Source organism: Mus pahari, chromosome 10, assembly GCF_900095145.1.
Source record: "Mus pahari chromosome 10, PAHARI_EIJ_v1.1, whole genome shotgun sequence".
NCBI lineage: Eukaryota > Metazoa > Chordata > Mammalia > Rodentia > Muridae > Mus > Mus pahari.
The window spans coordinates 92,863,594-92,882,684 of record NC_034599.1 but is presented as its reverse complement, the minus strand read 5'-3'; the positions used below and the strand labels follow the sequence as shown (position 1 = coordinate 92,882,684).

The 19,091-nt window shown below is 40.7% G+C and overlaps 1 protein-coding gene across 3 annotated transcripts in view; it reads left to right on the top strand.

The window, feature by feature from the left end:
- The window catches only part of Armc8 (armadillo repeat containing 8), a 92,297-nt gene that overhangs the window by 28,758 nt on the left and 44,448 nt on the right, over positions 1–19,091 (top strand). For 2 of the 3 annotated variants that reach the window (XM_021206609.1, XM_029543001.1), the window contains exons 3-11: positions 1,364–1,435; positions 2,822–2,964; positions 3,233–3,330; positions 6,193–6,285; positions 10,584–10,664; positions 12,844–12,919; positions 13,017–13,107; positions 15,847–15,907; positions 18,039–18,239. In XM_021206609.1, coding sequence (XP_021062268.1) covers positions 1,364–1,435; positions 2,822–2,964; positions 3,233–3,330; positions 6,193–6,285; positions 10,584–10,664; positions 12,844–12,919; positions 13,017–13,107; positions 15,847–15,907; positions 18,039–18,239 — 916 coding nt within the window. The remainder of the gene's footprint in view (positions 1–1,363; positions 1,436–2,821; positions 2,965–3,232; positions 3,331–6,192; positions 6,286–10,583; positions 10,665–12,843; positions 12,920–13,016; positions 13,108–15,846; positions 15,908–18,038; positions 18,240–19,091) is intronic. The other variant, XM_021206610.2, reaches the window with a different exon arrangement.

Here is a 19,091-nt window from a genome sequence, read left to right as displayed (position 1 = left end):
ACCAGGTGAGTTCCAGGACAGCCAGAGCTATACAGAGAAACCCTGTCTCGAAAAACCAAAAAAAAAAAAAGAAATCCACCTGTCTCTGCCTCCCAAGTGCTGGGATTAAAAGGCATGTGCCACCACTGCCCAGTTAAAAAATATTTTTTATCTTCCTAAAAGATAATTGGATATGCAGGCAGGAATACTAATCCTATGTAGTGTGCTGTTTCTAACTAACTTGAAGACAAAGTGTGTGAGCACAGCAGGACACAGAAAGGACAGGATAGAAATGTGTTCACCACTCTCTTCTGATGTCTAATGGGATATCATATGAAGTTTAAATGTAAGAAATTAGATATTGCATTGGAAATTTTAAAGAAGCCATTAAAAACCAAAGCGGGCATTACAACTAATAAGAATCAAGCAGTTAAGATGGAATCATAAGAACTGCTCAGGGGCTGGAGTGATTAAGAGTGCTTGCTGCTTTTACAGAGGATCCAAGTTTGATGCCCAGCACCCCTGCCTCCCTCCTCCCCCACCCCACTCCATCCCTGTTGTGTGGTTCACAGCTACCTGTAATGCAAGATTCAGGAGGTCAGACACCTTCTTCTGGCCTGTACTAACACACAAACATACATGCGCGTGCACATGCACGCGTGCACGCGCACATGCGCACATACACACACACACACACACACACACACACACACAAAGAAGGGAGAGGAAGAGGGAAGAAGCAAAAGAAAAGGAGGAGCATTAAATCACTAGGATCAAGTAACTATTTCTGAAATCCCTGCCCTCCAACACTTACGACCATCTCCCTTACTCTAAGAGTCTTCTGCTTATGCACACACATGGGGGCTGTGAATATGAATGGATATATGAGATTATACGAGAATGAATGTGAATCCCTGAAAGGCTGCTGAGCTCTGATAGAGGCTGATTGACTAAAGTCACAGGTGAGGTGGGACACAGTAGTCCTTGCCGCACAGTCAAGTAGGTGCTGCCGTGGACTGGTGGTTTGTCATTTACTCCCAGAGCTGTGCTGAAGTAGCTGACACACTCCTTTGTGTTCAAAGGAGTGTTGCCCATTTTAGAGGAATCCAGCTTGATTTTAGTAGAAGTCTTTACCAGTACTCAGGATTTCTCTTCCCCAGGATTTCTGCTTCTTGTTGTATAGTCCCACAGCCAGTTAGCACCTGTCACTGTCCCCTCTCTTTAGCACTCTGGCTGACAAGGGTGAGAAGTTGAGATTTGTCACTCATATCTGTCCTTGCTTTATCCAAGATGTTGCATGATAAAGTGGAATGAGTTGACCTTTGATACTTTCCTATGGCATCTCAGTATGCTTGTTTTTGTTTTTTTCTTCTCCTGAATTTAGAGACATGAAGAATGCTGTAATTGGAAACAACAAACAGAAAGCCAACCTCATCGTTCTAGGAGCTGTTCCAAGGTATGTTTGCTGTCCGACTTTCTCTGTCATTCCCGCCAAGTCTCTAGTCTCCTCTGACTTCCATTATAAGATTCCCCTCACTTATCATAGTCTTTCTTGTTTTTTTGTTTTTTTAAATAAATGTGTTTTAAAGTAATGCCTTAAAGTATACTAACCATGACTGAGGAAACATACACATAAATTCATGTGTGTGTGTTTGTGTGCGAGTGTGCTTCGGGACCACCAGGGTTTGTAGAACAAAGAGAATAAGTGGTGGAGGTTGAGGATATGGGAATAGTTCTTTGGCAAGTGGGCTCAAACTAGCATGGGATAAGTAGAAAGAGAAGAAAGCCTTCCATTCACAAAGAACTTCACAAGGACTCTGAACATTTTTGTTAAGAAAATTAGTAAGAGTTCCTCTTAGTATTACTGCTCTGAATTCAGGGTCCATTTCTACTTTGCATTTAAGATTCAGTAGAACTTGGCATTAGGAGTCTTCAATCCTGAAGGGACCCACCAGGAAGTGGCAGATAACAAGGGGGATGGTGCGATTTCTACAGAGACCACTTGCTTACAACTTTTAGATTTATAGTTTAGTAAACTGTGATAAAATGTTTATTTTGTACAAAATAAGACAATGTCTTAGATATTTGTTTCTCAATGTTTTCTCATTGCATATAAATAAATAATACTCAAAAATCTAAATAAGTTCAGACAACTATATTTTCATTTTTTTAAACTTTTTGAGATTATTTTGTATCCCCTACTCTTTCATCTCTCTAATCTTCCCTCTTTTTACCTTTCTCTTTCAGATTTATGGCCTCTTTTTTTATTAGTAGTTGTTGGTGTGTGTGTGTGTGTGTGTGTGTGTGTGTGTGTGTATAGGTGCTTAGTCTGTACACTGTTGCTTGTATACATATTCTCAAGGCTGACCCTTTGGTACTCAATAACCAGTTAGTGTGCTCTTCTTTGGAGAAGACTCTTTGTCCTGTTCTGCGCATTCCTTAGTTGCCTGTCCTTTATCTAAGGACGAGGCTATGTGAGGTTTTCCCCATCCATGTTAGCATGTCTGCTGGTGCCATCCATGTTTAGACAGTCATGTGGTGAGACTTTATGGTGTAGCTTCTGACATCCTAGGAGACACTCACAGCAACCTCGCTGTTCTCTGCCTCTTACAGTCTTTCTGCCTGCTTTTCTGCAATGATCCTTGAGCCTTAGGTGCAGGAGTTGTGTTGTAAATATATCTCTTGGGAGTGTATTTTGCAACTCTGCCTTTTGATTGGTGTGTCTACCACATTTTTATTCTGTGGGCTGTATTTCCCACACTGCTTTTATTGCACTACTTTGTTACATTAATTACGTTTTGTTTTATAATTTGTTTACTACATCTCCTTTATGTTTTTTTAGATTGTTGTATTTGCTTCAACAAGAAACCTCAAGCACAGAGCTGAAAACTGAATGTGCAGTGGTGTTAGGGAGTCTTGCGATGGGCACAGAAAACAATGTCAAGTCTCTTCTAGACTGCCACATTATCCCTGCCTTACTACAAGGTACGTAGGGAACCAGTAAATATTCTGCTTATAGTGTTTTAAATTCTGGTTGAAAAATGTGTCACATGCTGGGCAGTGGTGGCCCATGCCTTTAATCCTAGCACTCGGGAGGCAGAGACAGGCAGATCTTTGTGAGTTTGAGGCCAGCTTGGTCTACAGAGTGAGTTCCAGGATAACTGGGCTACACAGAAAAACCCTGTCTCAAAAAATAAGACAAAAAACCAAATAACAACAAAAATTGTATCTCACATGTAGTTTATCTTACTAGGACTACTGTCCCCAGACCTGAAGTTCATTGAAGCTTGCCTCCGATGCTTACGGACAATCTTCACCAGCCCTGTCACTCCAGAGGAGCTACTGTATACAGTGAGTTGGGGCTATTTTAGGCTCACAGTCAATTTATTTCTAGTTTGCTTAGTGTCTCCTGGTTCTCCATAACTTAAATGTAGAAGTCATAGCAAGTATTTGACTTTCTGCTTATTTGGAATGTTGAATGTTGTAGGCTTTGTAAATAAGTGAATGAATTATAGTTACACACTCTGAGAACTTACATGCTGTTTTTAAAGGCTTAGCTCTGTGTGTTGATTTTATATGTAAATTAAGGGAGTATGTTTTTCTAAATTTTGAAACACTTCAATTTTATGCCTAGGAGATTTTACATCATAGAGACAGTTGAAAATTCAAAAGTGTTAAAAGACAGGGCAGGGGCTGGTGAGATGGCTCAGCGGGTAAGAGCACCTGACTGCTCTTCCAAAGGTGCAGAGTTCAAATCCCAGCAACCACATGGTGGCTCACAACCATCCTTAACAAGATCTTACTCCCTTTTCTGGAGTGTCTGAAGACAGCTACAGTGTACTTACATATAATAAATAAAATAAATCTTAAAAAAAAAAAAAAGACAGGGCAGTGGTGGGGTGTGTGGGCAGCCACAGAACTGTTTAGTGTACTTAGCTGACTGGACTGTGTAGAGGTCAACTGTTGGAAGCTGCTCAGGCACTAACTACGTACAGTTGTCAGTAAGTAAGGGGTTATTTCTATGTAGAAGTTAGGTCCCAGTTCTTCCTGCCAGCCCCATGCTTCCAGAAATAAGACTCAGTCTCAAAATATATTTACAGATAGCTAGGCTCTTCTCTGACTAGATCATAACTAAAGATAACCCATTTATTTTAACCCTCATTGTGCCATGTAGCTAGTTACCTGTGCTCAAGAATTATGCATCCATCTTTGTACATCTTCCTTGCACAGTCTCCTGTGTAACTCTGTCCCAGAATTCTTTCTCCTCCCTGATGTCTCACCTCTATTTCCATAGGCTATAGGCTTTTTAATTCACAGGTGATGCATTCATATAGTACACAAGATATTCTCTCTACATTTCTACTTGGAATCCTACTTATCTGACATGTAGGGGCGGGGGCTCCAGATGTATAACTAGTTGTCGTTCTTTTTATCATGTATGCACTGCAGATATAGAAATTTAGTTGACAGAGAGGACACACGTAAGAGATGGTTAGGGCTTGTTGGAAGGGTTGGTGAGTCAGAGAGCAGTAGAGGATGGGAAGAGGAAGTCGTGGATTAGAAGTGAGTAGAGTCTTGGAACCTGGCCAGCCCCCTTTCCCTCTGCTCGTTCTCAGCCTCTTGGTCTTCCATGGCTGTTTTGAAGTCTTTCTCTTTTTGTTTTAAATACTACTCAGGACAACTCCGAGAGTCGTACTAATGTGCAAGCAAGGGACAGAGTTCCACTTTCAAGGAATTAAAGCCTTTTGTTTCCCTACTTAGCGCTTATATATCTTTGGCATTCTTTCTTCCTCGCCTCCTATTTTTGTCTGTAGACAAGCTTCGTTCCTTTGGGAAATTAGTTAGGTTTCATATTCTTAGATCCTCCTCGGGCATAAAGAATCAGAATAGGTCGTTGAGACCATTCTTTGGAAATGTGTGTGTACATTTGTACATTTGTCCATAAGCATGGCTCTGGAACGTGGCCCACTGTAAAACCAGGAAGCTTGAGCCAAGTTTCCTTTTCTATCTGGTTCGGTCCAAAATCCCATTTTAGTTTGTAATTGGTTTTGCTTTACAAATAAAAGATCTTAGAAAACCTGGCAGCAGGGCTCTCTTTTCCTTTGCCACCAGTAAGAAAGATAATGGGCTATAAACTGTTTTTATGTGTCTGTGTGTATGTTCATGAGTGGTGTATAAGAGTGTATGTGCTTGCATGTATATGGCTGTATGTATGTGTGCACATGCTCATTGGTATCCTTGTACATGTGAGGCCAGAAATTGACATTGGGTATCTTCTCAGTTGCTCTCCACCTTATATATTAAACCCAGAGCCCGTAGATTGAGCTAGTCTAACTAGCTGGCCTGTTTAGAGATAACCCTGTCTGCTTCCTGGGGCCAGGGTTACTGGTAGTCTGCCACACCCACCTGGCTCCTGGGGATCTGAACTCCTGATCCTTATGCTTGCGTGGCAGCTTGGATAGCAAGCACTTTACCCATGGAGCGATCCCTCCAGCCTAGAAGTGGGCTTTATGTGACAAGTTATTAATCATGTGAAGTGTCCTGCCTTGGCTACATTGAAAATAGCTAACACATCATAGCTATTACTGGTGTTTACCATAACATCCCAAGACCCAAACTGTCAGACTTGTTTTATACAGTTCTTCTGTATAGACTGTTTAACATTGTTTGTGTTAATAAGTCACCCCATCACATTTTGATTTCAGAATTGACTTTTTTCCTATTCTTTGCAATGCTGTTTTACAGTGAGACCATTGGTTACTTAAAGAGGAGATAGATATTAAGTTCTTTGTCTTTTAGTTCTTTGTCTTTGTCTTTGTCTTTGTCTTTGGATTTTATTTTCAAGGATAACTTTGAAAACATCTTTCCCTACTCTATGCTTGAACAGTTCTGATGGCCATGATGCTTTTATTTTGCTGTACCTTGAAGAGACTTGATTTAGAACCATCAAGACAAGAAGCTTTGGGGCTGGAGAGATGGCTCAGCAGTTAAGAGCACTGGCTGCTCTTCCAGAGGTCCTGAGTTCAATTCCCAGCAACCACATGGTGGCTCACAACCATCTGTAATGGGATCTGATGCCCTCTTCTGGTGTGTCTGAAGACAGCAACAGTGTACTCACATACATAAAGTAAATATACTTACCTGTAGAAAGTCTCACCTATATGCTTAGTGCCTAAGTAGTTTGTTGCTGTCTGCTCCTTCCCCTCCATCCAGGATGCTACGGTGATACCACACCTCATGGCGCTGCTGAGCAGGTCCCGCTACACCCAGGAGTATATCTGCCAGATCTTCTCACACTGCTGCAAAGTAAGAACTAGAGTAAATGTTCTCACTGTAAACTTATGTGTCTTCTCGTATGGAACAGAGCTGATTGTTGAAGCCTGAAACACATTCTGGCTTGCTTTCTGGCTCTGAGTGTGATACTTAGGCATGAGTGTGCTGCTTGACATTTCTCTGAGCGTTGTGTAAGCTTTGGCATACTATATATACATTTGTCTCCTAATGTAATGAGAGCTTTTACCTTTTCACTTAAAGGAGTGCTTGATAGCCTCTCCATAGTATAATGGTCTGAGGGCAATGTGGGAAGAGGGCAGAGTAGCAGCACCTTGTCCTGCCCTCTACAGTCCTCCATGTCCTCAGTGTCTGAAAAGTCCCGTTTCTGTGTTTTTTAAAGGCCCTGGCTGTCTTGGAACTTGTCTGTATACCACCTGGCCTTGAGCTCAGAGGTCTGCCTGCCTCTACAAGTATTCCTAGTGCAGGATTAAATGTGTGTGCCACCACCACCTGGCTTTATTTGAAGTTTTGATAATTCCTAAATGCTTTCTAACTTCTACTCAGTTTATTGTGTATGGTCTGGTGATCCAGACAGTGACTGAGAACAGCATTGCCTGCCTACCTATTTTGTGTAACTCAGATGCCAGGTGGGGCGCTTCTAGCCTCAGGAAGGAAGTAGAAAATAAATATCCCTACCTACTTACAGAGGACGCTCACTCTTCTGTGCTGTTTAGCATATCTTCCTTGCCTAGATTCAGGAATGATATCTACATTGTAATCTAATTATTTTTAACACCATCTAGTCCCTAACTGATTACTATAGCCTAAAATATAAAGTTTTCTTTTTTTTCTCCCCTTCCTCCCAAATCATTGAGATTTCTGTTCTTGATTGTTTTGAATGTGTGTAGGCCAACTCATAGAAAATGAAACTTTGCTGAAATTCCTTCTCTAACAATGAGTTCAGACCCATACGGTGTAAGTATTCCTAATAACAGAGTAATGTCTTAGTCCATCCCTGCAAGTAGCTTTCAGGGTTGAGCACCAGAAGTTTCTCAGCACCCGCAGTTGCTGGGTGCTGTCTCAGCTGTGGTCAGAGATGAAGGGGCCATTATGTCACTTCTGCTTTACTGGAGAGATGTATGTCAGCCAGCCTATAATGACTGATAACAAGCAGTTTTATTAGAGAAAAATCACCTTTGCTAATCTTTTTGTCTGATAGTTTAGTACTCTTATTAAATGATCACATTTAAGTATTCTGAGATGTAGCTGAACCTAAAGGGACATGAGCTGAACCTGTGCTAACAGTAATGACTCGGGTGCACAGTAGCCTCATGCGTCTTTGAAAACAGCTGTCCATATGGCCATTCTACTGTACTTAATCATGAAAATCTTTTGTTTCCATGTTCCTTTTTTGCATATAAGCTCAAATAAATAAAAATACAATAGGGCTTTAAGAGTCATTCATGGGACCCACTTATCTGAAATTAAGTGGAATAGGACTTTACAATAGATTGGTATCAACATTAAGTCACTACATATACTTTGAGGAACAAAACAAAAAGATAAGATTACTAAAGCACTGTATTATAAACTAGTGATATTTACATCTTGTAATGCTCCTGAATTATCAAGGTACGAAAAAGGAATATTAATCATAGTTGTAGAATTCTAATTTCTAAATTGCTGCTGCTTTGTGAGCAGTTCCTCAGATCCCTTACATTTCTTTGGTGTTCAAGGCTGAAATGGCTTATGTAGTCACTGCCTGGTGGGTGCTGCCTCGCTGCCTACCCACTAGATTTTTGCAGGTAGATTTGTAGAGATGAAAGAGACACTTGACAAAAACCTAAGGTGAGCCCCCTCTTCTCAAGTTGGCTTTCTTTGCAGTTCTTTCCACAACCTTATGTAGAGGCTTAGAGCAAAGGAAGACCTTGTTTGATAAGAAATATTTGTTGCCATCTTTTGAGATTGAAAGTGAGGCATCTCTGATGGTGTATGTCTTTTATCCCAGCACTTGGGAGGCAGATGCAGGCAGATCTCCGTGAGTTTGAGGCCAGCCTGATCTATAGAATGAGTTCCAGTCTATAGGGTGAGTTCTAGTACAGGCAAAGCTACACAGAGAAACCTCGTTTTGAAAAAACAAACAAACAAAAAAAGCAAGGCATCTCAACAGCAAGAAGCACAGGGTACAGGTAAACTGTGTGCGGGGTCTTGTTCCCACATTTGTAAACTTGGGGCACAGGTTAACAGTGTGCAGGTCTCGTTCCCACATTTGATTTGTAAGTGCACCTTTTGTTAATACTACCATTGAGAGATGGTTTAGACCTTAGAGAAAAACCAAGAGTCTGAAATCTAAGATAATTATGGCGCATCCATTTAATAGACAGAGAAAACTCGTCTGTACGGTAGGATCTGTAAGATGAGTTGTGAGGAGAATTTAAAGGGTTTAGAGCAGTATTTTTAGTATTCTAACTCCCCTTTGTTAAAATGGAGTAAAGCATACATACAGATTTGCTTATGTATAGTTTGTTTTGTTCTGTCCTTGTTTTTCTTGTTGTTGGTTTGTTTTGAGATAGGGTCTTAAAAGGTAGTAAAGGTGTGCACTACCTCACCTGACTACTCTTCCTGTCTTGTAGTTTAGGTTGGTTTTGAGTAGTGATCCTTCTGTTCGGCCTTCACACTTCTTGGATTACAGGTGTAGGCCACAATTCTCGGATTTTTTTTTTTTTAAATAGGTATGAAATACTTAAAGAATAGAAAATAATACATTATAATTAGTTCACTTCACATCACAGAAAGTCTGGCTGCAGAGGGAGAGGCACAGAGAGGTGCAGGTGTTCGAGACAGTCTTTCCTTTTTAGCCATTCTGATCATCTCTGCCGGTGTTTAGACTAACATTTTCTTTGTATGTTCTAGACACTAATCCTCTTGTCAGATGACTAAGCTGATACTGATCATTTCCCCTTCTATGGCTCCTTTTCACGTGTTGTTTCCTTTGCTGTGCAGAAGCTAGTTTCATGAGACATCAAATGAGACAGATTTTTTTAAATTTATTTATTATTATTTTCTTTATTTACATTTCAAATGCTATCCCGAAAGTTCCCTATACCCCACCCCCACCCCTGCTCCCCTACCCACCCACTCCCACTACTTGGCCCTGGCCTTCCCCTGTGCTGGGTCATATAAAGTTTACAAGACCAAGGGGCCTTTCTTCCCAATGATGGCTGATTAGGCCGTCTTCTGCTCCATATGCAGCTAGAGACTTGAGCTCAGGGGGTACTGGTTAGTTCATATTGTTGTTGTACCTACAGGGTTGCAGCCCCCTACAACTCCTTGGGTACTTTTCTCTAGCTCCTCCATTGGGGGCCCTGTGTTCCATCCAATAGCTGACTGTGAGCATCCACTTCTGTGTTTGCCAGGCACTGGCATAGCCTCACAAGTGGCCACTATATCAGGGTCCCTTCAGCAGAATCTTGCTGGCATGTGCATTAGTATCTGGGTTTGGTGGCTGATGATGGGATAGATTCCCGGTTGGGGTAGTCTCTGGATAGTCCATCCTTATGAGACAGATTTTTAGGAGACATGTTTTTTACTTGGTTCCCCATAGAAGTCTCCATCATATTTATGATGAGCACTTAATCACACAAGACAGTTTAGAGAAAGCATTTAGAGCAGTACCTACAACATAGCAAGTACCCAGTGAGTAGTTCCCATAATTTCGTCTGCAGGTGTGTTAATGAGCTTAGGGGAAGGAAAATGCACTTAACGCCTGCCCCTTGAGATTGTCATAAAGCAGTTATAAAGGATGTTGTGTACAGTACTGGATGCATAGCTGACCCCAAGTGCATTGTGCCCGTGTACTCTGGGCAGTTATCACTGTAACCTAAGCTCTACACAAGCGTACATCCACTACCCTGTCCCAACTCCTAGAGCAGTGGTCCCCAGCCGTGGGCCACAGCAGAGACCCTGTATGTCAGCTATCCATGTTATGATTGACAGCAACATTACAGTTATGACGTAGCCATGAAAACAGTTTTATGTTGGGTGTTACCACAACATGAGGAGCTGTATTGGAGGTTGAGAACCATTGCCTTAGATTCTTTTCCCTTTCTTATTCTTGGGAGGTGAGGAGGAAGAGGTAGACATGTCATGGGGAGGTTATGGCAGCACCTTATATACTAAAGCCTCTCTGTCCTGCTTTGGAGTTTGAGTTTGTTCAATCCCTGGGCAACTGAGAGATACGTGCTGTGGGAAATTAGTTTACGTTAAAGAAGTGTGACTTTATCAGAATCATGACTTTTGTTAATGTGCTACTGTGTTCTTTTCTCCTTCAGGGGCCAGATCATCAAACAATTCTGTTTAACCACGGGGCAGTACAGAACATTGCTCATCTCCTAACCTCACCCTCTTACAAAGTAAGATGCAAAAGTTTGCCAGATTTTATGTTCATTTTCATTAATAGAAAGAAGCTCTCCTATTTTATGGCCTCTTCTGTGATCAGAAGTAGATTTCCTCCCAACCATTCAACCAGGATGCTATGTCCATCAGTAAGGTGGTACAGGGCATATGTAACTACAGCATGTTTTTCTTTTTGGGAAACAGTTGTCTTTGTCCTTTTTTTTTTTTTTTTTTTTTTTTTTTAATGGCATGTATGAGTTGCAGATTTTCACTTGTGAAGTAGTATTTCAAGTTTCAGTTTACAGTGCTGAACCTGTTGCTTGAGCTGATGCCTTCAAGTGTATAGGAATAGTAGCCGGCAGCCCCAGGGCAGACTTTCTTGAGGTGCACTGACTCAACCCTGCCGTACATGCCTACAGTATGTATGTAGCAGACTCTAGAGTGTACTCTGTTTTGTGTTTTGAGTTAAGATGTCAAAAGTTTTCAGGCTTCATAATTTTCTTTGCTGCCTTTTATGTATAGATAAGCAATATTATAACCCATAATTAAACATGAAGTCAAATTTTAGCCATTCACAGTTGCATAGCTATGAGACCATAGAAATAGTGGGACATTGTCTTGCGTCTTGTGAAAACTAAATAAATCAGAACAAGGAAGCACTAATTTTAACTCTCTGTCTGCCTGTGGTGACACTGGTCTATTGTTTAGTGTCCTTTCTGGTAAGGCCCCACCTCAGACATCCACCATGTGGCTACAGGTGAAAGCTTATAGGGTAGGAATGCATATGGCACCAGCTTAAAACTCACCAACATCAGGGCAGAGAGCTGTGCACTGAAGCCGTTTCCTCTCCCTTATGCCACACAGAGATCGTTGTTATACGTCTCCCAACCGCCACTGGGACTCATCACATTGTCTCCCTCCCAATTCATGTCTTCTGTTGTTGTTGTTGTTGTTGTTGTTGGTTACCTTCCTGAGTCCAGTCGGTTTCTGCCATGTGCAGATGGGTGTGGGGCCATATACTGGAGCATAGACACCTTTCCAGTGACCACATCCATAAAGAAACGTGAGTTTCCCTTCAGTACCCATCAGTTGCCAATAAGATGTAGCAGCAGGTAGATAGGGTCCAATACATGGTATGCTTTATGAAATTTTCAAAGAATAAAAATACTACTTTTTAAAAATAGTTGTAGAGGTGCTGGTGGTTCTCACGTTACTGCCCAGCTGCCTGCCCCATGAGGTATTCTAAATGGTCTTTTCTGAAAGATAAAAAGGAAGAAACAACTTTTCAGGCAGTTTTTCTTTGTTCTTGCAACTCTCCAGCTTCATTAATTCCCCATTTTTTTATTTTTTCATCCTTTTTCTGCCCTAGATTTATTGGCCATTATAAATATTAAAACTTAAGAGTTTGTGAGGAGGAAAGTGTCATTAGCATCTTGTAGGCTACACCTGAGGGCATGAGCCAGCACTGGCAGCATTCCCAGGTAAGGGCAGGCTCTGCAGTCACTTGTCCTGCTGGAGCCTGCCCAACTCCTAAGGTGTGTAGCTTCTGGCTCAGTGGTGAGGATGCAAGGTCATCTGGTGGATATGCTGGTGGGGATCCCACAGATATGAACATAGAGTATAGCTTAATCCTTCTCTAACCTTTATAGCAACATTACTTCTTGATTTAAGCCCCAACTCTATCTCACACACATGTATAAGACAGCAAAAAAACAAAACAAAATAAAACAGGAAATCCAGAATCCTTTACTTAAGACCTCTGTACAGAAAAAGAAAGGTCCCATTTGAAAGGCACTTGATAATTTTTAAGTTCCATCCTTCTACCTTATAAAGCTTACATTTTGTATATTATTTTTTAGATTTGATTAGGTATTTTTCTATTGGTTTTAAGTGCAGCTTTCTCACTTTTTTCTTTGACTTCAAGAATTCCTTAGCTTTTTTTGTTGTCTCTGCATATGCAGGAGTTTTGTTATTACTGTGGGTCATTTGTTTGGTTTTTGTTCACAGTTCTAATGAATGACTCAGGCCTTTGAGCGGTCTAGGCAAGTGGCCTGTTTGAGCTGTGCCTCCTGCCTGTTCATAATAAGTAGTATTAAATAGTTATTCAGAAGAGGACTTCAGATTCTGAAGCATTAAAATCATATCTCAAAATTTTAAACAAATAATTAAAATATGTATTTGTTGTTGTTTTTACAGGTTCGAATGCAAGCACTGAAATGCTTCTCTGTCTTAGCCTTTGAGAACCCCCAGGTGTCAATGACCCTGGTAAACGGTAGGCTGGAACTTTCCCTGACACTTATGTGCTTTAATTTATGAATGTCACAGATTTACAGGATTTTCTTACTCTTTGTGTTTTGTTTTGTTTCTAGTTTTGGTTGATGGGGAGTTGTTACCACAGATATTTGTGAAGATGTTACAGAGGGATAAACCTATTGAGATGCAGCTCACGTCAGCAAAATGGTAAACATCAGAACCGCCTTGGAGGGGAGTCCGCTAACACTGTAGTATGAGTGTGGCAGTGTGATGCTCGCGTCTGTTGCATCTTGTTGGGAATGAAACTTGAATTTCACTAGGCTGGCTTATGTTGGTACAAACTGTGCATGTTCTTTTATTCTTGGTATAAGGAACACGGCTGTCATAAAACTTTATAAAAAGTTATTAAATCTAGCATATGTTCTCCTTGTCTTTAGGGTAAAATAATAGAAATCTAAATGGCAATGCATTCTAAATACTCAGCTAGGAAGACAACCCTAGAGTGTTGGTTGAATTATCAATATAATTATGGGTTGTGCAGAGTTCTATGCTATGTTTAACTCCAGTAGAAAAATTAGAATTGTGTATTATCGGTCTGTTTCTTTGCTTATTCTTTTGACTCAGATTCAAACTGAGTATTTGCCACTAGTTATTTTGTTTGTGTCCCCCAACCCCACTCCCAATGGTAAGGCCTCTTATTTATCTTTATCATCATCATCATCATCATCATCATCATCATCATCATCATCATCATCGTCGTCATCTCTGCCTGCACACCAGAAGTGGGCATCAGATCTCATTATAGATAGTTGTGTTGCTGGGAATTGAACTCAGGACCTCTGGAAGAGCAGCCAGTACACTTAACCTCTGAGCCATCTCTCCAGCCCCCTTGATTTTTTTTTTTTTTTAAATTTTTCTTTGATTACCTTTATTTTCATTCTAAGCTAGATATAATTATAGAATAAATTGTTTCTCAGTAGAATTGAATCACTGACCAACCTGCAGAGCTACTGTTGAAACTTCCAAATCCTAATTTCTTTTCTTTTTTCTTTTTTCCAATTTTTATTAGGTATTTACTTCATTTACATTTTAAATGCTATCCCCAACACCCTCCTTTCCCTCCCCCCGCTCCCCTACCCACTCACTCCCCCTTCTTGGCCCTGGTGTTCCCCTGTACTGGGGGCATATAAAGTTTGCAAGACCAAGGGGCCTCTCTTCCCAATGATGGCTGACTAGACCATCTTCTGCTACCTATGCAGCTAGAGACATGAGCTCTGGGGGTGCTGGTAGTTCATATTGTTGTTCCACCTATAGGGTTGCAGACCCCTTCAACTCCTTGGGTACTTTCTCTAGCTCCTCCATTGGGGGCCCTGTGTTCCATCTGATAGCTGACTATGAGCATCCACTTCTGTTTGCCAGGCACTGGCATAGCCTCACAACAGACAGCTATATCAGGGTCCTTTGAGCAAAATCTTGCTGGTGTATGTAATAGTGTCTGCATTTGGTGATTATGGGATGGACCCCTGGGTGGGGCAGTTTTTAGATGGTCCATCCTTTCGTCTCAGCTCCAAACTTTGTCTCTGTAACCCCTTCCATGGGAGTGTTGTTCCCAATTCTAAGAAGGGGCGAAGTGTCCACATTTTGGTCTTCCTTCTTCTTGAGTTTCATGTGTTTTACAAATTGTATCTTGGGTATTCTAGGTTTCAGGGCTAATATCCACTTACCAGTGAGTGCATATTATGTGAGTTCTTTTGTGATTGGGTGACCTCACTCAGGATGATACCCTCCAGATCCATCCATTTGCCAAGGAATTTCATAAATTTATTGTTTTTAATAGCTGAGTAGTATTCCATTGTGTAAATGTACCACATTTTCTGTATCCATTCCTATTGAGGGACATCGTGGTTCTTTCCAGCTTCTGGCTATTATAAATAAGGTTGCTATGAACATAGTAGAGCATGTGTTCTAATTACCAGTTGGAACATCTTCTGGATATATGCCCAGGAGAGGTATTGCTGGATCCTCCTGTAGTAGTATGTCCAATTTTCTGAGGAACCACCAGACTGATTTCCAGAGTGGTTAATTTCTTTTCTTTTTAAGAATTATTTATTGTATGTATATAAGTGCACTGTAGCTGTCTTCAAACACACCAGAAGAGGGCATCAGACCCCATTGCAAATGGTTGTTAGCCACCATGTGGTTGCTGGGAATTGAACTCAGGACCTCTGGAAGAGCAGTCAGTGCTCTTAACCGCGGAGCCATCTCTCCAGTCCCCCACATCCTAATTTCTGATGGAAACCTGCATTGTCTTTGTAATCTTTCTACTGCTGGTAGACTTGGACTGTTCTTGTGTAAGGCCCTTAACCCTTTTTTTTTTTTTTTTTTGGTTTTTCGAGACAGGGTTTCTCTGTATAGCCCTGGCTGTCCTAGAACTCACTCACTCTGTAGACCAGGCTGGCCTTGAACTCAGAAATCCACCTGCCTCTGCCTCCCAAGTGCTGAGACTAAAGGCATGCACCACCACTGCCCGGCCTCCCTTACCCCTTTTAATGTACCTTAACATCTCTTTCCTTTTTGTTAGTGAAAATTTTAAGCATAAGAAGTATAGAAGGAAAAAAAGAAGTGAAAGGAAAGAGATAAATATTGGGGGCGGGGGATAAAGAGATGTAGAGAAAAACAAAAACCCCACTTTATGCCCAGCACCTGGCTTCAAAATGTATCCACTCATTTTGGATTTTCTTTTTTATAGCTAGCCTACTATTTATACTTGTGTTAGGTTTTGTTTTTGTTTTTTTTTTTTTATTTCTGAGCTAACTGACTTTCATATGAAGAATGTCAGAATCTTGTCATAGTGCTCAGGTTTTTCTTTTTCATAAACTCTTACAAACAAATAGTGTTTCTTTAATGCTTTAAACCTCAGGAATAATTCATGTCATTTTATTTCAGTTTAACTTACATGTGCAGAGCTGGAGCAATTCGCACAGATGACAGCTGTATTGTATTAAAAGTAAGCCATTTAATTCTATTAAAAATGTGGGTATGAATGTTGCTATTCTTGACTCTTTTTCCACATTTACATTGTGGTGTGATACTGCCTAAAATGACGTTAAACCCATGCTTTTCTGTGGTATGTGTGTAGTCTAAAATTGGACATACATATATATAAATATAATTCTATTGTTATTATAATCTTCCTTTTATTAGAGTATAAAATTGCACAGATATGTAAAACTCAGATGAAGTAGAACTGTTTGCCAATTACACAGGTAAAGCTCTATCTCACCCTCACAGCCTGACATCAGAATGCGAAGAGAGTAAGTAAATAGAGAAAATAGTGATCATCTGTGTTACAGCAGACGCATCCCGCCCTTAGGCAGGCCTGAACCTGAGGCCATTCCAGCTTGAAATAGAGCTGGAGCCCAGGTTTAGCTTCTGGCTAGTTGGGATACCTTATGCTTCGGTTCCTGGTTATGAAAATGGAGGCAGTAATTCTCACTCAGCCTATCTCACAGAAGTATTGTGGGGCTAGTCATGTATTAACACATTTCAATGTCTTAATTGCTTTAAAGAACAAAACAAATGTATTACCATTATTGAAAAGATGAGTTTAAGGATCATTAAGAACATTAAGTTCAAGTTGGGCAGTTGCAGAATATGTCTTTAATCGCAGTACTCAGGAGGCAAAGGCAGAGGTAGATGGATCTCTCTGAGTTCAAGTCTAGCCTGGTCTACACGGTGAGTTTCAGGACAGCCAGGACTACCCAGGGAAATCTGCTGGAAAAACAAATAAATAAGCAATCAAACAAACATATCAATTTTACTCATTAATCCCAGTACTCAGGAGGGTTACAAGCTTGAGGCCATCTTGAACTACATAGTAAGACTGTCTAAACAAAACAAAGCACAGAGAAATCATACATAAGTAGATAAATTAGTGACTAGGCTGCATTCGTCTTTTTTTGAAGATATGAGAGCTCCTGAGGAAACACCATACATAGACTACTAAGGGCTTCATGTAAAGGGCTGGCTTAGTTCTCTAACCCTTACTATGCTCTTTCTCGTCCTTAACGCGGGTTCACTAGTACTGTCGTCAGTTGCCTCAGTTGGGAGCATTGAGCTTACCATGAATTTATAGTATTGATAAATATTAATAATTAGGAATGTTAGTAATGACCTAGGAGCTTCTCCTCAGAAGCCTACAGTTGAGATGTAAAGGCTGAACTAGCCCAATAAGACATTGGTGGTCCTCAACATGTTGACTTCTGTGGTAAAAATACAACAGAATGATGCAGCTATCTTTGAGGCAGTTAAGCTCCAGTAAGTAACCCCAATAAACCTCATTTGTTTACCACATTTGGAGGGAGAAACGAGCAGGGACCCAGAAAATAGTGAAGCACAGTTGACTGCAGTAGTCAAGACAGCTTCCTGTAACTAGTAACACTTTAATGTCTACTTTTACATATCCCTCAAGTTAGACTCATCAGCCTTAGAACTAATAAATACACAAGGCAGTTCTGAGCACCTAATACAGAGAAGTCACCAAGGCCAGTGTCCCAGTGTTTGAAGAGCACAGAAGGACAGGCGAACTAGTGATACCACATTCATCCCAGCATGGTACTGGGCAAAGGTAACCACTGTGGTTGATACAGGTTGCTGACACTTTAGAGCTGGTGGAATTTGAGAGAAGCAAGAATTTTTTAAAGCTATATTTTGCTTTTGCACCTGTAGATATTAATTTCTAAACAAAAAATAAGAGGGATTCCAACCATATTTCTAAAGAAAGGATATCATTGTTGACTAAATGGTCAGTTCTCACATAGGTTGAACACATAGATGGGGCAGAGCTGGCGACATGTGTCAGGAGTTCTCAAATGCCTTTTATAAGGTTCTCCAATAGTGTTTCAAAGCAAGTGGAATTTCTGTTAATTAAGAGGTTAGTGTGCTAGAATAAACAGTCTGCTCTGAATTTTGCTTGGTTTTTGCATTTAAACTTCTTTTTCCTCTAAAAACCAGTTGAGGAAATATATTATACAAACATGACTTCCAGCTGATACCACTCTACTGATTTAGTTTCCAAATGCTCTTTATCAAGCTTTTGCCTTTACCAAAAAGCAAATAATTAATCTCCCTGCTTTCAGACTTTGCCTTGTTTGGTTCGAATGTGCAGTAAGGAGAGGTTACTAGAGGAGAGAGTTGAAGGAGCTGAGACCCTCGCCTATCTGATTGAGCCAGATGTTGAGCTGCAGAGAATCGCTAGCATAACCGACCACCTCATTGCCATGCTGGCTGACTATTTCAAGTATCCCAGCTCAGTGAGCGCCATCACTGACATTAAAAGGGTATGTGCCTCTGGAGTTTTCCATTTCTTACTGCACACAGCTTTGGAACAATTGACAATTCCATCTGAGAGCCCATTTAAATAAAGGAGTCTTTTACCTTTAATAACATGGATAGATTGTGAGGTTTAAAAATCTAGTTGGTTTAGTGTTTATCATTAGGATTTTTTTTTCCACTAAGCACAAAATCCAGAAGAAAATTACATTGTTGGCTTCCTTAACTAAGCTAAAGCTCTAGAATAGAGGTGTTTCCTACATTGAGTAGTGACTTTATGTCAGTACCTAACTCAGTTCAAAGTTACAGAATCATCTCTGCCCCCCCCCATCTCCCACCCCTCCTCCCCCATTCTCTTTCTTGGTCAAGGGTGGTATCTTTCTTCCTTTTGCCTGGTTGGTCTTCTGTCCAGTCTTTTGTCTTCCCTTTTCCTGACCTCCCCCATTCTAGTTTCACACTGGGCTTTTGGTCAGAGGTGAAATGCTGTAGTATCATTAGCTTCAGTTTGGGACCACTAAGGACCAAGCCATGTTTTCTTTTCTGAACATGAAGGTCCTTGGGTTTGGGATTCTTTTTGACTTTTTGCTTGCAGCCTGTTTTCCATTTCCATTTCTCTTAGAGAATTTATTAACATAACTTTATTTAAAGAGGTCATGGCAAATAGGATGATGACTTTTATTTGTGCTCAAGACCAGTTTGTGAGTGTGGCAGTGGTCCCAGGACCAACTGCTCTTTTCACTTTTCTTTCTTTTTTTTTTTTTTTTTTGCTTTTTCGAGACAGGGTTTCTCTGTATAGCCCTGGCTGTCCTGGAACTCACTTTGTAGACCAGGCTGGCCTCGAACTCAGAAATCCGCCTGCC